The sequence below is a fragment of the Drosophila kikkawai genome, chromosome 2R, assembly GCF_030179895.1.
Source record: "Drosophila kikkawai strain 14028-0561.14 chromosome 2R, DkikHiC1v2, whole genome shotgun sequence".
In the NCBI taxonomy this organism is placed as follows: domain Eukaryota; kingdom Metazoa; phylum Arthropoda; class Insecta; order Diptera; family Drosophilidae; genus Drosophila; species Drosophila kikkawai.
The window spans coordinates 3,988,892-4,010,838 of NC_091729.1; the positions used below are offsets into that span (position 1 = coordinate 3,988,892).

Consider the following 21,947-nt stretch of genomic DNA (forward strand, 5'->3'; position numbering starts at 1 on the left):
GCGTCCGTGCTAACGTTGTTGAATGCCCCGGATATGTCCACGAACACTCCAAGTGCATACTCCTTATTGTTTAGGGCTCTCTCAATGGTGGCTACCAACGAATGCAGTGCCGTCTCCCCTGATTTCCCCTTCGTGTGGGCGTGCTGGTTGGTCGACAGTAGTCTCCCTACATCGTTCCTGATGTATGGGTCCAGCAGCTTTTCCAGCGTTTTAAGTAGAAATGTTGTGAGGCTTATCGGTCTGTAATCCTTGGGGCTCACGTGGCTGCACTTTCCTGCTTTGGGCAGAAAGACAATCCGAGAGGTCCTCCATTGGATAGGGATATAGCCCGTGCTTAAACAAGCTGTATATATTGCGTAGAGCCATGGGGTGATCACTTCCTTGGTCGCCTGAAGCATGGCTGGGAACATTCCATCTAGTCCTGGTGCTTTTATCCTCGCAAAGGAGTCTATAGCCCAGTGGATTCTACTAGAGGATATTAGATCTTTTGGGAGATGCTCTTCTCTAGTTGCTAGGTCCTGGTGCTTATTCGTATCGGGTACCTCAGTGCCTCCTGGGAAATGCGCATGCATTAGTGCTGTTAGGGCCTTTTCGCTGCCCTCAGTCCACTGTCTGTCGTCGCGTTTGAGCTGACTCTGTATGGTTGGCTGCTTCGATAGTAGCATCAAGAGTCTAGCCATTTCCGGGGCAGTCTCTATATTGCAGCAGAAGTTTCTCCATGAGTTTCTCTGCGCCTTGGGTATTTCCTTCTTGTAGTCCCTTAGTAGGACTTTGTATTGCTCATTGATGATATCATCTTTCGCCTGCTTGGCGATTTTGAAGAATTCATTGAGTTTGTTGCGTCGGAGTGAAAGGTCCTTATTACGCTAGGGTGGCCTGGTCCTCTTTCTCGTGTCCGATATAGGGCATGATGCGTGGTACGCATCCAGCAGTTCTTTGGAGAGGATCTCTAGGGACTTTTCTATGTCTTCCGCGGATTCTACTATGCCCGGAAAGATCGCGAGCCGTGTCGCGATAGTCTCCTTGAACTTTTCCCAGTTAGTATTCCGGGGGTTCCTGAAGACTGATTGTTTTGGAGAGTGTTCGAATGCGTATTGGAACCGTATGTACTTATGATCTGAGAAGGATGGTCTCTTAAGGACTCTCCATTCTGATACCAAAGTACCTTGTCCCCTTACCAGAGTAAGATCTAGCACGTTTGAGGAGGTGGGACCTACAAAGATGTGTTCCTCCCCCACGTTTGCTATACTCAGGTTGGTTGAGAGTATAAAGTCTAAGAGGGACTCACTTCTGTCATTTATGTCGGGGCTCCCCAATACGCAGTGGTGCACGTTGGCGTCTTCACCCACGAGCAGTTGCTGGTCCTTCGGCCATGTAGCAAGAAGCTACCAAAAGGCGTTTTTTCCCGCTCTCTAGCATCACCACGGTCAGGTCATCAGAGCTGTAGTGAGACATAAGGTTAGCATGTAGACCCTTCCGTACAAGTACGGCGGTTCTATTCCTGCTTACCGTTGGTGGATGGAGCAAATTGTAATTTGCGGACTTCAGTCCGGCGATGGCATTGCCTGAGGCGATCCATGGCTTCTAGACCAAAGCTATGTCGGCGGATCTCTGCTCCATGGCTATAAGGAGTTCCGCCGACGCGACCTTGCTCTTATGGAGGTTGAGCTGCAGCACCCTGAGTGTCGTGGGTACTGGGCTCACCTCCATACGACGGGTTGACTATTACGGTCAGGTCACCATCCTCTCCTTTGTCGGACTCATCCATCGTCATTTCCCGGTCGGCATCCACGATGGTTTCCAGACCTAGGTCCTTCTCCACCACATCTGCCTTCAGGGTGTGAGCAACCTTATCCGGGGTGGCGCTTTTTGAGGCGCAGGTATACGCTACCCATGCCCCACGCCATCTTCCCGTATCTGGGATAAAGGATGTCCTCTGCCTCCTTGTTTATCTGGAGGACTGCACTTTGCCCCCCCTCCTTGGGTGATGGGGCCGCGACGTGCAGAACCTTCCAGTCCGCGGTTGGGATATCCGGGTTCTGACGCTGCAGCAGCTTCAGCGCCCGGTCCGCTTGGATTGCGATGGGGAAGAGTACCTTCGCTTTAAGAGTGGATGGGATTAGCTCCTGGTCCACCACCTCTAGCTTGGCTCCCTCCCACAGCGCCTCCAACTAGCAGACCGTTTGCGTCAGCCACTTTCTCGTCGGGTCATCCATGCACTTTAGGATTTTGACCCCATTCAGCCACCCAGCGGCATCGAAGGTGGGCATGGGAGCTTCGGGATCATTCTCCATCCGTGCGTACAATGACTCAACGAGCCGCGCATGCACCATCTTCCACTGCGCCTCGGTCATTTTGCCGGCTTCATCGCTTCTGTCAATGAGGGCCACGATCAAGTGTCGTTTGGTCACCTCACTGACTTTTGCGGTTTTTTTGGGCTTTTTCGCCATTTGAGGAGGGCCTGCCTCATTAGGAACGCGTTGCCGCTTGCTCCCCGGTGCGTCCATAGAGGCGCTTTCGGCGAGAAGTTTGCCATACAGCAAATTTTGAAATATGTGCACTGGTGTGTTCTCGGTAGTTTAAATGTTCACGTATGTACATATGTACATTTGCTTTAGCATACTTCGGCATTTTCGTCATATTGGAAACCAGTAAACTCGCGCAGACATTTGCGAAATATTAACTTATGCAATGCACAAATAGCTGCCTTCGATGCGCTTTATAATATATTCTGTATTAAATCGTTCAAACACGCAATTATTCATTGTGCGTTAAAGAAAAATATGTAAATCGTTTCTGCCGTTTAAGCAAGTCTCACATTCTCTGGTTTTATTACTCCGGTCGAGCTCCCAAATGTGGTGTCTTTATTTATAACGATTTTTTTTTTTTTATAGTTTTATTTATAAGTATATAATTAATACTAAGTTCAATTTTAATCAATAGAATTATTTTTTAGTTCAGGTTCAAAAATCGTCATCACGTCGTTTGTTGATATTGGTTCATGGTCTGTTGTATGTCAGCATTATAATGCACTGAAGTGTCGGTTGGAAACCCTCGGCTTATGCTGTGCAGGTGGCAAAATTAAATTGCCCGTTTTGGCTCATCCACCAGAGCCATTGTATTCACTACTATATGGAAATTCAGCCCAATCAAACAGTTTCCTAAAGCTTGCACAAAAATATAACGGATGCTTTCAAATGAAGTAATTTGGAGCCGAGGTTGTTCATCAACCAGGCTTCAATCCAAGCTATAAGGTAATGGCGTCACCACCGAGCGGGCACCTTGTTACCACCACAAAACAAAGATCATAAATTCCTTTAGATCTATTTCATTGGTGATTCGGCAGTTAAACTAAATCACCGCTGTGCAATTTTTACTGAAACTAAACGTTAAAATTATCGAACAATTGCAAAATCTTCTCCATGAGCATAATGAATTGGTCAGATTGTTCAAAACCGCATTGGATAGAATGCATTATGACGAACACAAAATCATTATCAGCGCTGACGAAAGACCCACTGGTAGCCATGCAAGACAATTTAATGCTCCCACTATCAATGAAGTCGCAGTGGTGATTGTTGGCGAGAATATGGAATCACGCGATATTGTTTTTAAGAGTCGGGATAATGGGCAATTGCAGCGAGTTTATGAGACTCATCAGTCATATGATGCTCTTCAATACCCGTTGATGTTCTATCGTGGAGAAGATGGGTATCACTTCAACATAAAGATGGTCAATCCAACGACAGGTTTGTTTACAAGTCATCACTTAATTTTGATTCTACAACAAAGTTTGAATTCAAATTTTAGGAAAAGCTAGGAATAAGAAGGTCAACTCTATGAATTTTTATGCGTATCGATTGATGATTCGACTAGATGTTGACAATCATCTGTTAAGATATCGCCGTTTGTTTCAACAGTACTGTTTCGACATGTATGTCAAAGTAGAAACGGAACGTTCTCAATTTCATTAGTTTCTAAACGGACAACCGCGATCCGTTGCATAATTTCGGGTGATTTAGATTCCGCAGCATTATAATAATTGATCCCACCAAATTATGCGGCGGAGTTTCTCGCACATCCAGTGAGTTCAAAAATTCAGTCGGATTGTTGGGCGAGACAAAGTATGGCTGTGTTGACATCCCAGCCAACGGTTCGCAAAACACTTTGCCGAATATCGTTCTTCTTGTTTCACTCTAGGCTCTATATCAGGTGCATAGGAATATAGTCAAGCAGTTTGTACGCAAACGTTCAGCTAGCCACGGCTGATGGGAGAATGAGTGAGGCAGAATCTTTCCTATTTACCCATTTAGGGACCAAAAGTGTAGGCTATTTCGGCGCTTGGATTTGCAGGTGAAAGAAATATTGTTAATTTTTTTTCCTGACCACGAATAATTAGGCTGCACTGAGGGCCCATAATTCCTTGAGCGAACGGCATCGCGCTCGCAAAGCGCATAGGAATACAGTGGATATTCTTTTGGAAGAGACCCACTGGCCACGCCTTGCAGCGGAATCGATAGGCCGGATCGCACCAGTAGGGTACAGCGAAAGCTTCAGCTGTGAAAGCTCCGCTTACAATACCATCTGTTGTTGGTGATACTGAGTTTGGCATTCAACAGATGTTTGTTGTTGTCAAAACGTATAACGTAGCTCTGCATAAACAGCAATCGCATAATTTCCGTTTCTTTACTTAGGAATCTCTGTTCAAGATGCTGCTAATGGTTTATAAGGGAGAGAACCTATAATTATAATTGAAGGCAAATTTTTTTTTGAAATTTTTCTTTTTAGATTTGTTTACAATTTCGAAAATTTTGGCTATTGAAGATTACTATTTTATTTATTATATATTTTATTTATCAATATATTTATTATCATATTTTTGTTTACCTATTTATCTACCGTAAGCTTGGCACCCGAAGCTCCAACGGAAGTTAAGAGAGTTTAAGAGCGAAGCAAGTCAAGCTCAAGAAGATTCACAGAGTTTTATATTGAAAGATAAGAGAGGAGCAAGCTAGTCAGCTTCTCGAGGTCATTGACCGCAATTCAATACGATCAAATTAAGAGAAAGCGAGAATGCTAATCAGCTGTTCAGTTTCTCAAGGTCGTTGACAGCAGTCAAATACAAATACATAAAAACAGCAAGAGATATAAATAGAAAGCTTACAGATAATTTATAGAAAATAAAGACACTTTATAGAGTTGTAATATTAGGGTTTAGATTTTAGTTTCTGTGTTTGCTCTAAGGTTTAGCTTTTTGCAATTTAATTTTTGCGTGTTTTTTTTTGTTAAATTTCGATTGCAAAGGGTGAGCAAATATTAATAAAAAATAAGTGAGGTCGAGGGTGTAAGCGTGCCCAAATGTAGCCTATGCGATGTTAATTTAGAGGTGGGTAAAACGTACAGAACAAAATGTGGACATGATTTCCATCAGTCTTGCATAATAGCTTATTCTAGAAACAAAACCACCTGTCCCACATGCAACGCGGTGTGCTTTGAAAAGGCAACCACACCATCTCAGAACACCAGGAGCCAGAAAGCAGCATCGGTAGCAAGCGAGCAGACGACAAGTGTCTCTTTAAATACAGCAGGGTTGGGAAGGGCCCAAACAGAACTGATCCAAAACGTAGTGGACAATGAGGTTCAGTCTATGCAAAAGGAGCTACTTGTGCAGCTATCCGAGAAAATGTCTGGGGATGCAGGTTTGAATCAGTGGGGTACCCAAGCAGGCTCGAGTCGCGATACACCAAGGAGTAATCACTCGGACCTAGTCAACCGACCAGATAAAGTTGGCCATATTCTTAACAGCTGAAAGATCCGATTTAATGGTAGTTCTGAGGGCATAAGTATCGACCATTTCATTTACCGGGTTGAGGCGTTGACTCATCAGACCTTGGAAGGAAACTTTTCTCTGTTGTGTGTAAATGCTAGCCTTTTATTCGATGGGAAAGCCAGAGATTTTTACTGGCGATTCCACAAGACCGCTCCCTTTGTTCGTTGGGATTCTCTCTGTCAGGCCCTGCGGAAACAATATAGGGATACAAGAACTGATGTAGATATCATATGCTTGACAGGAAGAAAACGGAAAAAGAAAGCTTTGATGTCTTTTATGAGGCCATTGTTTCGCTAATGGACAGTTTGGAAGTACCTCTTTCGGAAGAGTCAACCGTAGAGATCCTGCGTAGAAATTTGCGTCCGGAAATCCGTCACGAGGTGCTCAACATAAAAATCAATTCAGTCGGACAGCTTAGACGAAGAGAGAGTTTTCTGGATGATGTTAGGCGCAATCATACCTATCAGAAGGTCACACCTTTCCGAAAACAGGTAGCTGAGTTGCTAGCGCCATTGCCCGACAAGGCTTCCGAATTTTCCGATCGCGAAAGCGGAGTGGAAATTGGGGCACTAGCCTTACTGTGCTGGAATTGCCACAAGGAAGGCCATCGCTATCAAGACTGCGAAGGAAAAAGGAAGATCTTCTGTTATGGCTGTGGCAAGCCAAATACCTATAAACCTCCAGCATCCGACGACTCCCGAGGAAACAAAAAAAATTCAATTTTTCCAGTCTTAAAGGGAAAACTTAGTTCCCCAAACCCCAAAGTCAGTTTCGATCCAGTATCTGTTTGGCCGAAAGCGATCGACAGAGACAATCGTCCTTACACGGAAGTTCGGATTTTGGATCGTGGCAAGTCATCAAAAGCCGACTTGCGTTTAAGCGAGCTTCATCCTCAGTAAGCACGGCGGATGGAAAAAGCCAAGAAGTAGTTGGTAAATTTAAGACTCTTGTTAAGTATAAAGATAAGGAAATAGAGTTAGAATTTCATCTGATCCCGTCACTGAAACAAGACTTATATTTAGGCATAGATTTTTGGGCCAAGTTTGATTTACTGTCACCGGAAATGCAAATATCAGAAATTTTAGCTGCAACTCATATACTTTTTGCTCAGCAGCGTGAGGATTTACAAAAAGTGGTAGGCAAATTTCCATCTTTTGCCGTGTGAGGTTTAGGGCAAACTTCACTATTGTCTCACGCGATAGATGTTGAATATGCAAAGCCTGTAAAACAGCGCCATTTTCCGGTGTTACCAGCCATAGAGAAACTTTTGTATGCGGAAATAGACAGGATGCTTAAGCTTGGGGTTATCGGGGAGTCGGAAAGTGCTTTGTCATTACCGGTAGTACTGGTCCAAAAGCCTGGCAAGGTCCGCCTTTGCTTAGATAGCAGGAAGGTAAACGAGGTCACAAGGAAGGATGCATATCCACTGCCGCAGATTGATGGCATTCTGGGCCGGTTGCCAAAGGCAATGTTTATTTCGAGTCTTGACCTCAAAGATGCCTACTGGCAAGTGCCTCTGGATCCTGGCTCACGAGATAAGACGGCATTCACCATTCCGGGAAAGCCTCTTTACCAGTATAAAGTCATGCCATTCGGGCTAACAAACGATTCGCAAACCATGACGCGCTTGATGGATAAGGTCATTCCAGCAGAACTTTGCAATGAGGTCTGCTTGTCGTTTCAGATAGTTTTGAGTCTCATCTAAAGGTGCTAGAAATTGTTGCCGGACACGTGAAAGCGGCAGGATTAACCCTAAATGTAGAAAAAAGTAAGTTCTGTATGCGATCAGTGAGATATCTAGGACACATCGTAGGAGAGGGCGTAATAAGGACAGATCCCGAAAATATATCTGCCTTGGCCGATTTCCCATTGCCAAATTCAGAAGAGTGCATGTGTCTTTAAGTGTTTAATTAATATATATATCTAATAAATGATATATATCACTGAAGAGTGCATGTGTCTTTAAGTGTTAAATTAATATATATATCTAATTAATCACTTTTAGTTTTTGCATTTTCTTGTCCCCTCATTGTGTTGTCCCGTTTATTTGCTTATAGCTACACTCAAGCGGTTCTAAGCATTCGTCTGTTCTCCGCTCTCCCACGCCTACTCTCCCGCTCTCTCCTTTTTTCGGCACCACTTATCTATGCACCGTGGTATGTGAAAATGGTGTCAAATTTTGTCTGCGAAATTAAAGGCTGCCAAAAAGATGTTTTGGCAGATCAGCCCAGCCTTTACTGCTGGCTTTGCGATGCGGTCTTTCATGCTAAGTGTCTAGAATTAATGGGTCGCAGACGCAATTTCTGCCAAAAATGGTTTACGCTATTGTTGCCATGCCTGTCGTGAGGTTGAGAAGGAAATGTTATCCTTCATGCGACAAACCAGATCTGGATTTTATGAACTTAGGGTTAATTTGCGCAAAGCGAAGTACCTGTTCTCAGCGCTGGACGCTCAATTTAACGGGATGAAGCTGTTAAGTGAGTCGCCAAAGCGCAAAAAATCAGCTTCTGGTCGGCTGCAACTGGGCGAGCCCAAGCAACCATAGATTTGGCGCACTCCCTCGGCCAAGCCTCTAACCCCAACACCATCTTCAATTGTGTTGAAATCGGAAGCGGCTAAAGATTCGGCCACCGAATGTGCCGGGGTGCAAATGGCAGCAGCGGCGCCTGTCATATCCGCTGCGGTGTCTCAATCAACTTCGAAAAAAGTAGTAGCTATCCCTCAGGGATTAAAAGGGCCGGAGTACCGGCTGAAGTCGGTAATGCTGAGTTACCAAAGACCCTCACCGCTATTCCACCATTAAAAAAATATTTGTTTCTTGGCTTGCTCCTGATCTCGCATAGGAAGATGTACTAACTCATATACTGAGCAGAAAACAAGCCAAGAATGTGAAAGTGGAAAAATTCAATTTCTCATACCCCAGAGACATGTCATCTTTCTTTTTTTTTTATACAAGGTGCGTTCCAAAGTAAACAGGACTTTTAAAAATTAGACAGAACAAATAGTTTTTTCGGCAAAATAAATGTATTTTATTCAAAATAGTCTCCTTCTGATTTAATACAGCGTTTTGCACGGTCCAAAATCATTTCGAACGAGTGTTTTAGCTCGTTGCCCGGTATGGCCGCCAGTATGCCGGTGCAAGCCTTTTGAATGGGCTCTACGTCTGCATAACGCTTTCCTTTCATCGGCAAATGCTTGGGGTTTTTCCGAAAAGGTAGAAGACGCACGGTGTCATATCAGATGAATACGGGGAATGGTTGATGGTTAAAATGTGATTTTTGGTCAAATAGTCGGACACAAGCGGAGCAATTTTTGGACGTTAGTCAGTTTGTGTGGAACAAACCGTGCTCACACCTTTTGTGAGGCCAAATGTTCGGTCAAAATGCGATAAATCGATGTTTTGGAGATGTTCAATTCTATTTCCATGTATTTCAATGATGATTTCGGCTGATTTTTTATGAATTCACGCACAATTTCGATGGAATTTTCGGTGATCACGGATTTTGGTTGGCCCACATGTTCATCGTCATTTATGTCCTCACTACCACTTTGAAAACGATGAAACCACTCGTGCACTCTGCTACGGGATAGGCAATCGTCGCCATAAACTTGTTTCATCAATTGAAACGTTTCGGTAAAAGTTTTACCAATTTTAAAACATTAAGGCTCTTTGTTCGAATCTCATTTTCGCACCGATGACAAAAACATACTGACACCTAAAACGCAATAACCTCACTTCCAATAGATGAAATGTCATGAAATTTGTACTGGAAGTCGATAAAGGATCGCAGATTCTAACGCACCAGTTGACATAAAGATGGCGCCACTAGAGGGCGCTAGATTAAAAAAGTCCTGTTTACTTTGGAACGCACCTTGTATATATATATTTTCGCCGGAAACGTTCAATGCCATTTGAACTTTACCTGGCGTTTAAGAGGTTTGGTAAATATGGTACATATTGCTGCACCACCCTCAGCCTGTTTAGCCGGTGCTTGGATGCAGTACCCCGTACCTCAATCGCATACGTCCAGGTTGGCGTAAGAATTGCCTTGACCAGCAAAACCTTCGTCGAAAGCTGGAGGCTTTTGGAACTCAGGAGCCAATCGAGCTTCTTTAATTTGCGAATGCACTTCGCTCTGATTGCCGTGATGTGGGTGTTCCAAATGAGGCGGTGATCCAAGTGTACACCCAAGTAGCAGTGAGAGGTGGCGTTTCTGATGTTGTCTCCATTGTGTTCTGCAGGGAACCATCCAGTGCGTAAATGTCCACGCTTCCTCCAAATGACGATAGAAAATCGTACTTCATACATTGGGAAAAAGAAGTTGTGCTCAAATTGCTTTGCAAGCGGTCATGCACTCCGCAATTGCACAAACGCCCACAGCTGTCTTAATTGTCACGGTCGGCATCACACATTGTTGCATCTAAGCAACACTTCTTCCAGTGTTCCGAATCCTCGTGATGACGCACCACAAATTCCTTCACCCATCCAAAGGATTTCCTCGTTCTCCACACGAGTGACCACTTCTGCCAATTCCTCCAATTCTTGGGTTCCGTACGACGACAGCAAGAGCAGACGTTCCTACCAATGCCGAGTCTGCCAAGGGAACCATCCTCTTCGGAAGTGCCACCGTTTTCTCCGGCTTGATGCGAAGAAACGGCTCCAAGCAGTTATCGAAAAGAAATACTGCGTCAACTGCCTGGCCCACCACCATCCCGGAGGATCTTGTCGAAGTAAGGACCGATGCCAGTCCTGTGGACAGGATCACCACGCTCTTCTCCATTTCAACGAGTGCTCAGCGTTATCCTACGCTTTCCAGAGCTAATCCTTACTTACTTTTGCTGCGTATCCTCGCAAGGGGAGGGGGGGGGGGAGAATGTTCACGCCAGAAAGGCGCTTTATTTCTGGAACTAGTGTAATCCCGCTACTAGCCTCCAATGATCCAGTAAGCGCTCTCTTTTTCTCACTCTCCCTCCGGACTTCCAGTCCATAGAGCTTCTAATCCGCTCTCCCTAGCTTTAGTTTTATTTCTTTTGTATTTAGTACCAATTTACTTCTGCATAAATAAACGTCCCGACGAACGTCGCGTAAAACCCAGAAAAGTCTACGTGTTTTTTCTTATCGAGTGCATATCCGCTTAAAGCCGCCCGCCTCCAAGCAGTGTGGAACCCATTATACAATTCTCTCTTCGGCTCCCATTGTCGTGGCTTAGTGGAGACAACCAAAAGTAAAGGTAAGTTCTAAAATTTGTGGATCCTGTTTGCTATTCCGCCCTCCTTCTCTTCAACTACTGCCCTTACTTCTTCTTTATCAATGCAAGGGGGCAATTGGCTTGCACTGGGGGCAAAAAATAATAAGAACACAAAAACCAACACCAAAATAGAGAAAAAAAATCTTCTTGTTTGCACCTCAAACCATTCCTTCACTCGCTTATTCCAAATCTGTCTTCCTTTCTTTCTATTTTTATTTTTTGATTTGCACAGATCACATAAAAAAAAAGAAAACAAATAATTCACTTTGGCTAACAAAAAACTTATCCTGGCTCTTAAATTGCTTATAATGGAAATTGGCAAGGAGAACGGAACACAAAATTGGTACGGCCATTTAAATCTCCATGTTAGGCTAGTTCTCACCTTATTTCAGTAGCCTTGCTTTTCGTTTTTCCCCCCGATCATTAACCGGAGGATACTCGCCACCCCCTTCTGAACAATTGTCAATATAAGCTCTTTTTTGCTTATACTTCATTTTATATTTATGTATACTTTAACTTATTTTTATTGTTTATATGTATTTATAAATATTATTAAATTAAAAAATTCAAGTATATTAAATAGCAATTAAAAGCATTTATATTGACCTTATATTATCCAATGTTGACCAAGGATTCCGTGAAGTTTTAACCGGAATAATGTGAACGTCTTTGTAATTTAACACGTGCGTTAAAAAGAAAAAGAAAATCCTAGTCATCAGCTGATGTAATGGTTTTTCAGTTACTTGTAATCCAATACCAGACTTATAGGAATATTGCAAAGTTGATACTGAAATTAAATTAAAATTAAAAAATTAAAATTAAAATTAATTAAAAATCAACACGATTTATGATTTTTTCTACTATCATCAACAATAATTATTAAATTTGAGTAAAAGAAATAAAATATTTTCAATATACAAATATTTTCAATATATTTTCTTTTTTAATAAAAAAGATAAAATTTAACAATAAAGGAAGCTAACTTCGGCACGCCGATGTTTGTATACCCTTGCAGATTGCAATTGGTTCATTAAGAATTGAGCCATTCTGGTTATGTCAAAAAAAAAATATAAGAAAATATATAAAAGTTGTATATTTATATAATTATTTAGTTTTTATATTTAGTTTAGTTTTTATATTTATATTAGAAATTTAAATGCTGAAAATACACACAAAACTGAGTTTCATTACATTTTACCTATTCTTATTATGATTACAGTTCGACGGTTACAGTTTTACATTCCCAGCTTCACATTTTCTCTACATCTGTGACGGTTAGGTCATTCCTCGGGGCTCAAGGATGGCCAGGGTTCGTCTCAGAAATTTATTTGTTGTCTGAGGTGGTTGCTGAAAGAGATGCCGACCCGGTCCCAGAGTAGATCGCCGAGAAATATGCCGTAACTATAATTATCTGTTTATTGCCTCCAACATTACAAGTGTTAAAAAGATTGGGTTTAGTCTGCTGCCGCTGGTAGTCGCTCGGGAACGCCGCACTTCAGGGTCAGGTACATCCTTCCCGCTCGGGTCGACAGTGTCGGTGAAACGCCGATGCGCAGATGCTCCTCAGATCTCCTAGAGTGAGAATAACTGGTGGAGGCCCTCAGATCTGCCAGTTAGTGAAATAACTTGTTAGCGGAGACCCTGAGATCTTCCAGTTAGCGAGCAGATTTGTGGAGTCCCTAAGGTCTTCCAATCTTTAGAAGTTTGTAGAGGCCCTAAGGTCTTCTAAGATGGAGAAGTTTGTAGAGGCCCTAAGGTCTTCTAAGATGAGAAGTTTGTAGAGGGCCTGAGGTCTTCTAATATGAGAAGTTTGTAGAGGCCCTAAGGTCTTCTAAGATAAGAAGTTTGTACAGGCCCTAAGGTCTTCTAAGATGAGAAGTTTGTAGAGGCCCTAAGGTCTTCTAAGTTTGTAGAGGCCCTAAGGTCTTCTAAGATAAGAAGTTTGTGGAGGCCCTAAGGTCTTCTAAGATGAGAAGTTTGTAGAGGCCCTAAGGTCTTCTAAGTTTGTAGAGGCCCTAAGGTCTTCTAAGTTGGTAGAGGCCCTAAGGTCTTCTAAAAGAGAGAAGTTTTTAGAGGCCCTAAGGTCTTCTAAGTTTGAGACGTGCACGGAGGCCCTAAGGTCTACCGAGATATATAGACTTATATGGAGGCCCTTAGGTCTTCCAATATTGAGACGTGCACGGAGGCCCTAAGGTCTACCGAGATATATAGAGACTTATATGGAGGCCCCTTAGGTCTTCCAATATTGAGACGTGCACGGAGGCCCTAAGGTCTACCGAGATATATAGAGACTTATATGGAGGCCCTTAGGTCTTCCAATATTGAGACGTGCACGGAGGCCCTAAGGTCTACCGAGATATATAGACTTATAGGGAGGCCCTTAGGTCTTCCAATATTGAGACGTACAGAGAGGCCCTAAGGTCTTCCACAAGTTATAGACGTAAGATATGGTCGGGGTCCGCCTATTAGTTACCACTTTACCAATATACCTTACTCGTCCTTGCTCCTTAGGCGGCTCCTTCCTGTTGGCTTACCCTTGCTCCTGTAGAGGACTTGGCCGATCGCTGGCCGAAAACTGAATGCCTCCCAAGGGCTGGAGCCCGCCTTATATAGGGCTCCGGTGCGGCCGAGTGTGACCGACGCGCCCGGAGAAATTTGCCATTAAGAGTGTGGCCAGATCCTCATTTGGGCCAGTGTGACCCTTTGCGCCCGATCATGGCGCGCGCGCGTATTTAATTCAAATTTATTCCATATTCCATTTCATAGTTTTCTATTGTATAATCCATTATCATCCTTATTTTATATTTTATATCTATCTTTGTGCGCGTCTGCGCGTCACACTCCCCCCTCGCTTCGGAGGCGGTGTGATACCGCACCGTAATCATTTTCCTCTGTCGAATACGCTTCTCCAGGATCCGGTGGTGCCTTCCGCTTGTACCATCTGCCGTTGTATCTTCCACTTTTCTCTCGGTTCATCTTCTTGAGCAAGTCCCGCGCCGTATGACCTTAGTTCTCCCGATGAACTTGTCCGTTGCCATTTCCTCTTGCCCCTTTCCGTTGTCTGGATCGCCGTGCCATCGTTGTCTGGGGTTGCTCGTTGCAGTTTTGCCCCTGCCTCTACTTCTGCCATCATCTGCTCCCTTATGTCTTGCCCTTCCTGCTCCACTCCGTAACTTTCCTGCTCTCGCCGTCTTTTTCGCTCGAGTTCCTCTGCCCACATCGCAACCTCCTTTGATTGGTCCATGATTCCCGTGTCCATACCGTCTTGATCGACCTCCCTTTCTACTTCCTCTGGTTGTTCTGTGTCTCCTTGCCCATCGGTTGACCGCATATAGAACTCGCTCTTTCGACTTCCGAGTGTGTTATACGGGTCTTGAATCTCCTGGCCTGTCTGCTCTGGTGTAATCGTCGCAGTTCCACAGCACTCCTTGTATCCCTCGCTGATCTCCGGGATGAGTCTTTGCTGTGCCTGTTCGAAAACCGATTCCGATTCGATTATCTCGACTATTTCCGCCAGTTTGAGGAATTCGAGAAGTGTCTTAAATTCCGATCTTCTCGTATACAACTTTATCTCGCTTTTACAATTTACGTAGATACGGTCCAATTTTTCCTCCTCCGTCAAATCTGCAAATCTCATCATTTGCCTTTTTTTTTTTTTTTTTCGCGCGGGGTCCCGCTTCCACCTCCCGCCGAACCGACCGAGGGGCGCAGCCGTGTGACGTACGGCACGAATCGCGAACTAGATAGACGCGGTGAATTAAGGAAGATAAGAAGGAGGAAACGTTACAAGAGAACAAAAATTAATAAGGGGAACAAAAATATATAATATATTTGTTGTCTGAGGTGGTTGCTGAAAGAGATGCCGACCCGGTCCCAGAGTAGATCGCCGAGAAATATGCCGTAACTATAATTATCTGTTTATTGCCTCCAACATTACAAGTGTTAAAAAGATTGGGTTTAGTCTGCTGCCGCTGGTAGTCGCTCGGGAACGCCGCACTTCAGGGTCAGGTACATCCTTCCCGCTCGGGTCGACAGTGTCGGTGAAACGCCGATGCGCAGATGCTCCTCAGATCTCCTAGAGTGAGAATAACTGGTGGAGGCCCTCAGATCTGCCAGTTAGTGAAATAACTTGTTAGCGGAGACCCTGAGATCTTCCAGTTAGCGAGCAGATTTGTGGAGTCCCTAAGGTCTTCCAATCTTTAGAAGTTTGTAGAGGCCCTAAGGTCTTCTAAGATGGAGAAGTTTGTAGAGGCCCTAAGGTCTTCTAAGATGAGAAGTTTGTAGAGGGCCTGAGGTCTTCTAATATGAGAAGTTTGTAGAGGCCCTAAGGTCTTCTAAGATAAGAAGTTTGTACAGGCCCTAAGGTCTTCTAAGATGAGAAGTTTGTAGAGGCCCTAAGGTCTTCTAAGTTTGTAGAGGCCCTAAGGTCTTCTAAGATAAGAAGTTTGTGGAGGCCCTAAGGTCTTCTAAGATGAGAAGTTTGTAGAGGCCCTAAGGTCTTCTAAGTTTGTAGAGGCCCTAAGGTCTTCTAAGTTGGTAGAGGCCCTAAGGTCTTCTAAAAGAGAGAAGTTTTTAGAGGCCCTAAGGTCTTCTAAGTTTGAGACGTGCACGGAGGCCCTAAGGTCTACCGAGATATATAGACTTATATGGAGGCCCTTAGGTCTTCCAATATTGAGACGTGCACGGAGGCCCTAAGGTCTACCGAGATATATAGAGACTTATATGGAGGCCCCTTAGGTCTTCCAATATTGAGACGTGCACGGAGGCCCTAAGGTCTACCGAGATATATAGAGACTTATATGGAGGCCCTTAGGTCTTCCAATATTGAGACGTGCACGGAGGCCCTAAGGTCTACCGAGATATATAGACTTATAGGGAGGCCCTTAGGTCTTCCAATATTGAGACGTACAGAGAGGCCCTAAGGTCTTCCACAAGTTATAGACGTAAGATATGGTCGGGGTCCGCCTATTAGTTACCACTTTACCAATATACCTTACTCGTCCTTGCTCCTTAGGCGGCTCCTTCCTGTTGGCTTACCCTTGCTCCTGTAGAGGACTTGGCCGATCGCTGGCCGAAAACTGAATGCCTCCCAAGGGCTGGAGCCCGCCTTATATAGGGCTCCGGTGCGGCCGAGTGTGACCGACGCGCCCGGAGAAATTTGCCATTAAGAGTGTGGCCAGATCCTCATTTGGGCCAGTGTGACCCTTTGCGCCCGATCATGGCGCGCGCGCGTATTTAATTCAAATTTATTCCATATTCCATTTCATAGTTTTCTATTGTATAATCCATTATCATCCTTATTTTATATTTTATATCTATCTTTGTGCGCGTCTGCGCGTCACACTCCCCCCTCGCTTCGGAGGCGGTGTGATACCGCACCGTAATCATTTTCCTCTGTCGAATACGCTTCTCCAGGATCCGGTGGTGCCTTCCGCTTGTACCATCTGCCGTTGTATCTTCCACTTTTCTCTCGGTTCATCTTCTTGAGCAAGTCCCGCGCCGTATGACCTTAGTTCTCCCGATGAACTTGTCCGTTGCCATTTCCTCTTGCCCCTTTCCGTTGTCTGGATCGCCGTGCCATCGTTGTCTGGGGTTGCTCGTTGCAGTTTTGCCCCTGCCTCTACTTCTGCCATCATCTGCTCCCTTATGTCTTGCCCTTCCTGCTCCACTCCGTAACTTTCCTGCTCTCGCCGTCTTTTTCGCTCGAGTTCCTCTGCCCACATCGCAACCTCCTTTGATTGGTCCATGATTCCCGTGTCCATACCGTCTTGATCGACCTCCCTTTCTACTTCCTCTGGTTGTTCTGTGTCTCCTTGCCCATCGGTTGACCGCATATACAACTCGCTCTTTCGACTTCCGAGTGTGTTATACGGGTCTTGAATCTCCTGGCCTGTCTGCTCTGGTGTAATCGTCGCAGTTCCACAGCACTCCTTGTATCCCTCGCTGATCTCCGGGATGAGTCTTTGCTGTGCCTGTTCGAAAACCGATTCCGATTCGATTATCTCGACTATTTCCGCCAGTTTGAGGAATTCGAGAAGTGTCTTAAATTCCGATCTTCTCGTATACAACTTTATCTCGCTTTTACAATTTACGTAGATACGGTCCAATTTTTCCTCCTCCGTCAAATCTGCAAATCTCATCATTTGCCTTTTTTTTTTTTTTTTTTCGCGCGGGGTCCCGCTTCCACCTCCCGCCGAACCGACCGAGGGGCGCAGCCGTGTGACGTACGGCACGAATCGCGAACTAGATAGACGCGGTGAATTAAGGAAGATAAGAAGGAGGAAACGTTACAAGAGAACAAAAATTAATAAGGGGAACAAAAATATATAATATATTTGTTGTCTGAGGTGGTTGCTGAAAGAGATGCCGACCCGGTCCCAGAGTAGATCGCCGAGAAATATGCCGTAACTATAATTATCTGTTTATTGCCTCCAACATTACAAGTGTTAAAAAGATTGGGTTTAGTCTGCTGCCGCTGGTAGTCGCTCGGGAACGCCGCACTTCAGGGTCAGGTACATCCTTCCCGCTCGGGTCGACAGTGTCGGTGAAACGCCGATGCGCAGATGCTCCTCAGATCTCCTAGAGTGAGAATAACTGGTGGAGGCCCTCAGATCTGCCAGTTAGTGAAATAACTTGTTAGCGGAGACCCTGAGATCTTCCAGTTAGCGAGCAGATTTGTGGAGTCCCTAAGGTCTTCCAATCTTTAGAAGTTTGTAGAGGCCCTAAGGTCTTCTAAGATGGAGAAGTTTGTAGAGGCCCTAAGGTCTTCTAAGATGAGAAGTTTGTAGAGGGCCTGAGGTCTTCTAATATGAGAAGTTTGTAGAGGCCCTAAGGTCTTCTAAGATAAGAAGTTTGTACAGGCCCTAAGGTCTTCTAAGATGAGAAGTTTGTAGAGGCCCTAAGGTCTTCTAAGTTTGTAGAGGCCCTAAGGTCTTCTAAGATAAGAAGTTTGTGGAGGCCCTAAGGTCTTCTAAGATGAGAAGTTTGTAGAGGCCCTAAGGTCTTCTAAGTTTGTAGAGGCCCTAAGGTCTTCTAAGTTGGTAGAGGCCCTAAGGTCTTCTAAAAGAGAGAAGTTTTTAGAGGCCCTAAGGTCTTCTAAGTTTGAGACGTGCACGGAGGCCCTAAGGTCTACCGAGATATATAGACTTATATGGAGGCCCTTAGGTCTTCCAATATTGAGACGTGCACGGAGGCCCTAAGGTCTACCGAGATATATAGAGACTTATATGGAGGCCCCTTAGGTCTTCCAATATTGAGACGTGCACGGAGGCCCTAAGGTCTACCGAGATATATAGAGACTTATATGGAGGCCCTTAGGTCTTCCAATATTGAGACGTGCACGGAGGCCCTAAGGTCTACCGAGATATATAGACTTATAGGGAGGCCCTTAGGTCTTCCAATATTGAGACGTACAGAGAGGCCCTAAGGTCTTCCACAAGTTATAGACGTAAGATATGGTCGGGGTCCGCCTATTAGTTACCACTTTACCAATATACCTTACTCGTCCTTGCTCCTTAGGCGGCTCCTTCCTGTTGGCTTACCCTTGCTCCTGTAGAGGACTTGGCCGATCGCTGGCCGAAAACTGAATGCCTCCCAAGGGCTGGAGCCCGCCTTATATAGGGCTCCGGTGCGGCCGAGTGTGACCGACGCGCCCGGAGAAATTTGCCATTAAGAGTGTGGCCAGATCCTCATTTGGGCCAGTGTGACCCTTTGCGCCCGATCATGGCGCGCGCGCGTATTTAATTCAAATTTATTCCATATTCCATTTCATAGTTTTCTATTGTATAATCCATTATCATCCTTATTTTATATTTTATATCTATCTTTGTGCGCGTCTGCGCGTCACACTCCCCCCTCGCTTCGGAGGCGGTGTGATACCGCACCGTAATCATTTTCCTCTGTCGAATACGCTTCTCCAGGATCCGGTGGTGCCTTCCGCTTGTACCATCTGCCGTTGTATCTTCCACTTTTCTCTCGGTTCATCTTCTTGAGCAAGTCCCGCGCCGTATGACCTTAGTTCTCCCGATGAACTTGTCCGTTGCCATTTCCTCTTGCCCCTTTCCGTTGTCTGGATCGCCGTGCCATCGTTGTCTGGGGTTGCTCGTTGCAGTTTTGCCCCTGCCTCTACTTCTGCCATCATCTGCTCCCTTATGTCTTGCCCTTCCTGCTCCACTCCGTAACTTTCCTGCTCTCGCCGTCTTTTTCGCTCGAGTTCCTCTGCCCACATCGCAACCTCCTTTGATTGGTCCATGATTCCCGTGTCCATACCGTCTTGATCGACCTCCCTTTCTACTTCCTCTGGTTGTTCTGTGTCTCCTTGCCCATCGGTTGACCGCATATACAACTCGCTCTTTCGACTTCCGAGTGTGTTATACGGGTCTTGAATCTCCTGGCCTGTCTGCTCTGGTGTAATCGTCGCAGTTCCACAGCACTCCTTGTATCCCTCGCTGATCTCCGGGATGAGTCTTTGCTGTGCCTGTTCGAAAACCGATTCCGATTCGATTATCTCGACTATTTCCGCCAGTTTGAGGAATTCGAGAAGTGTCTTAAATTCCGATCTTCTCGTATACAACTTTATCTCGCTTTTACAATTTACGTAGATACGGTCCAATTTTTCCTCCTCCGTCAAATCTGCAAATCTCATCATTTGCCTTTTTTTTTTTTTTTTTTTCGCGCGGGGTCCCGCTTCCACCTCCCGCCGAACCGACCGAGGGGCGCAGCCGTGTGACGTACGGCACGAATCGCGAACTAGATAGACGCGGTGAATTAAGGAAGATAAGAAGGAGGAAACGTTACAAGAGAACAAAAATTAATAAGGGGAACAAAAATATATAATATAATAAAAATATAATATCATAAAAATAGTAATAATTAAGTAAAAACGCATGCAAAATAAATATAAAAAATATGAAATAATGTAACTAAATAATAACTACGATAAATAAATAAATAAAAACACATGCAAAGTAAATATAAAAAAATATAATATAATGTAACTAAATAATAACTACGATAAATAAATAAGAACGCATGCAACATTAGACTACGGTGATACACTACGAGCTAACTCTACAAGTATTAAAGTTTTTAATATAGAAGGGTTATCGCTACGAATTATAATGTCAGAGAGGCGGTTGTAATCCGTACATAAAACCCTAAAGGGTTCATGCACTTCAAACTCCCGCCTACAGTGATTTACTACTAAAGGGATAAGGGTTCTAGATGTTAGTCGGGGAACGTGGAAATTGAGCTGCCCTAAGAGAAAGGGGCTCTCAACATCACCGTTTATTAGGTTATGGAGGAATACGACACCAAGCATCGTTCTACGGTTAGCTAGGGAGGGTAAGTTAATTAATAGGAGTCTACTTGAATACGACGGTAGCCTCTCATCAGCATCCCAAGGTCACGGAGGGCGAAAAGTAAAAAGTTCTTTTGTACAGATTCAATACGGTTAATATGGATTCCGAATTGAGGACTCCAGACGCATGAACCATACTCCAATATAGGGCGAACTAACGAAGTAAAAAGGGTCTTCGTTATATAAGGGGAATCGAATTCCTTCGACCACCTCTTAATAAAACCGAGCATGCCTTTGGCTTTATTAACCATGCACGAAATATGTTCAGAGAACGAAAGTTTAGGGTCTAAGCGAACGCCTAAATCATCAACAAGAGATATTCTTTCAAGAGCGCAATCATTTAGCGTATAAGTGGCAAACTGGGGAGTGACACATGAAAATGTCATCAGCTTGCATTTAGAGTTATTGAGATGTAATAAATTAGCACGACACCATGCTTGAAAGTTATTAAGATCCGATTGCTGGTATGACTGGCAAGAGCTGTCCTTATACTGCAAGCATAGCTTAACGTCATCAGCGTACATAATTACTCTAGAATTCGTTAGAACCAGCGGGAGGTCATTGATAAACAATGTAAATAGCAGCGGGCCGAGGTGGCTACCCTGTGGGACGCCAGAAGTGACTCTGAGGAATTTGGATAGAGCATTTTTAAACAGATCCTTTTGAGTTCTGTTACTCAAATAGCTCAAAATCCATTTAAGAAGATCGACAGGAAACCCGATTAAGTCAAGCTTCCTTACAAGAAGAGAGTGATTAACCGAGTCAAAAGCTTTACTGAAGTCTGTGTAAATCACGTCGGTTTGAAAGTTACGTTGGAAACCTCTAATAACGAAAGAGGTGAGTTCCAGGAGATTTGTAGTGGTCGATCTTCGCCTCATAAAGCCATGCTGACATGGTGAAATTACGGATCTGCATAAATGCTGCACGTGGGGAGTAATTACATTCTCGAAAAGTTTTGGAATTGCCGACAACTTTGAGATTCCTCTATAGTTGCTGGCGTCCGATTTGCTACCTTTTTTGTGGAGAGGAATGATAAATGATTCCTTCCAAATAAGGGGAAATTCTGAGGTTTCTAAAGATAAGGTAAACAATTTCAGAAGGGGATTGCACAGAGCTCCGGCACAATACCTGAGCACGCAGCCTTGTATTCCATCGGGACCCGGTGAGTAAACTAGTTTTACACGATGAAGATCCGAACTGAGGGAGCTTTCGGTTAAAATAGGACTGAAAATTAGGTTCGACTTGGGCAAATCAAAAGAGTAAGTCTGATCTAAGCTATTCGAGCAACAATACGTAGTTTTGAAAAACTCGGCAAAGAGATCGGCGATGGCCTGATCAGAGTTTGCTGTAGCGCTCTTGAACGAAAGCGCTGAAGGATGTAAATTGGGTTTTCGCTTAGTGTTAACAAAGTTGTAAAACTGTTTCGGGTCCTGCGTGAACTGAACCCTACAGCGAGTTAAATAACTTTTATAACATTGCGCGTTAAGCACGGTGAAATTCGACCGAGCAG

The 21,947-nt window shown here is 44.4% G+C and overlaps 1 protein-coding gene across 1 annotated transcript in view; it reads right to left on the reverse strand.

The window, feature by feature from the left end:
- The window catches only part of LOC138928032 (uncharacterized), a 228,619-nt gene that overhangs the window by 66,723 nt on the left and 139,949 nt on the right, over window positions 1-21,947 (reverse strand). Inside the window, exon 3 of the mRNA XM_070284096.1 lies at window positions 11,686-11,866. Within this exon, the coding sequence (XP_070140197.1) occupies window positions 11,686-11,866 (181 nt within the window). The remainder of the gene's footprint in view (window positions 1-11,685; window positions 11,867-21,947) is intronic.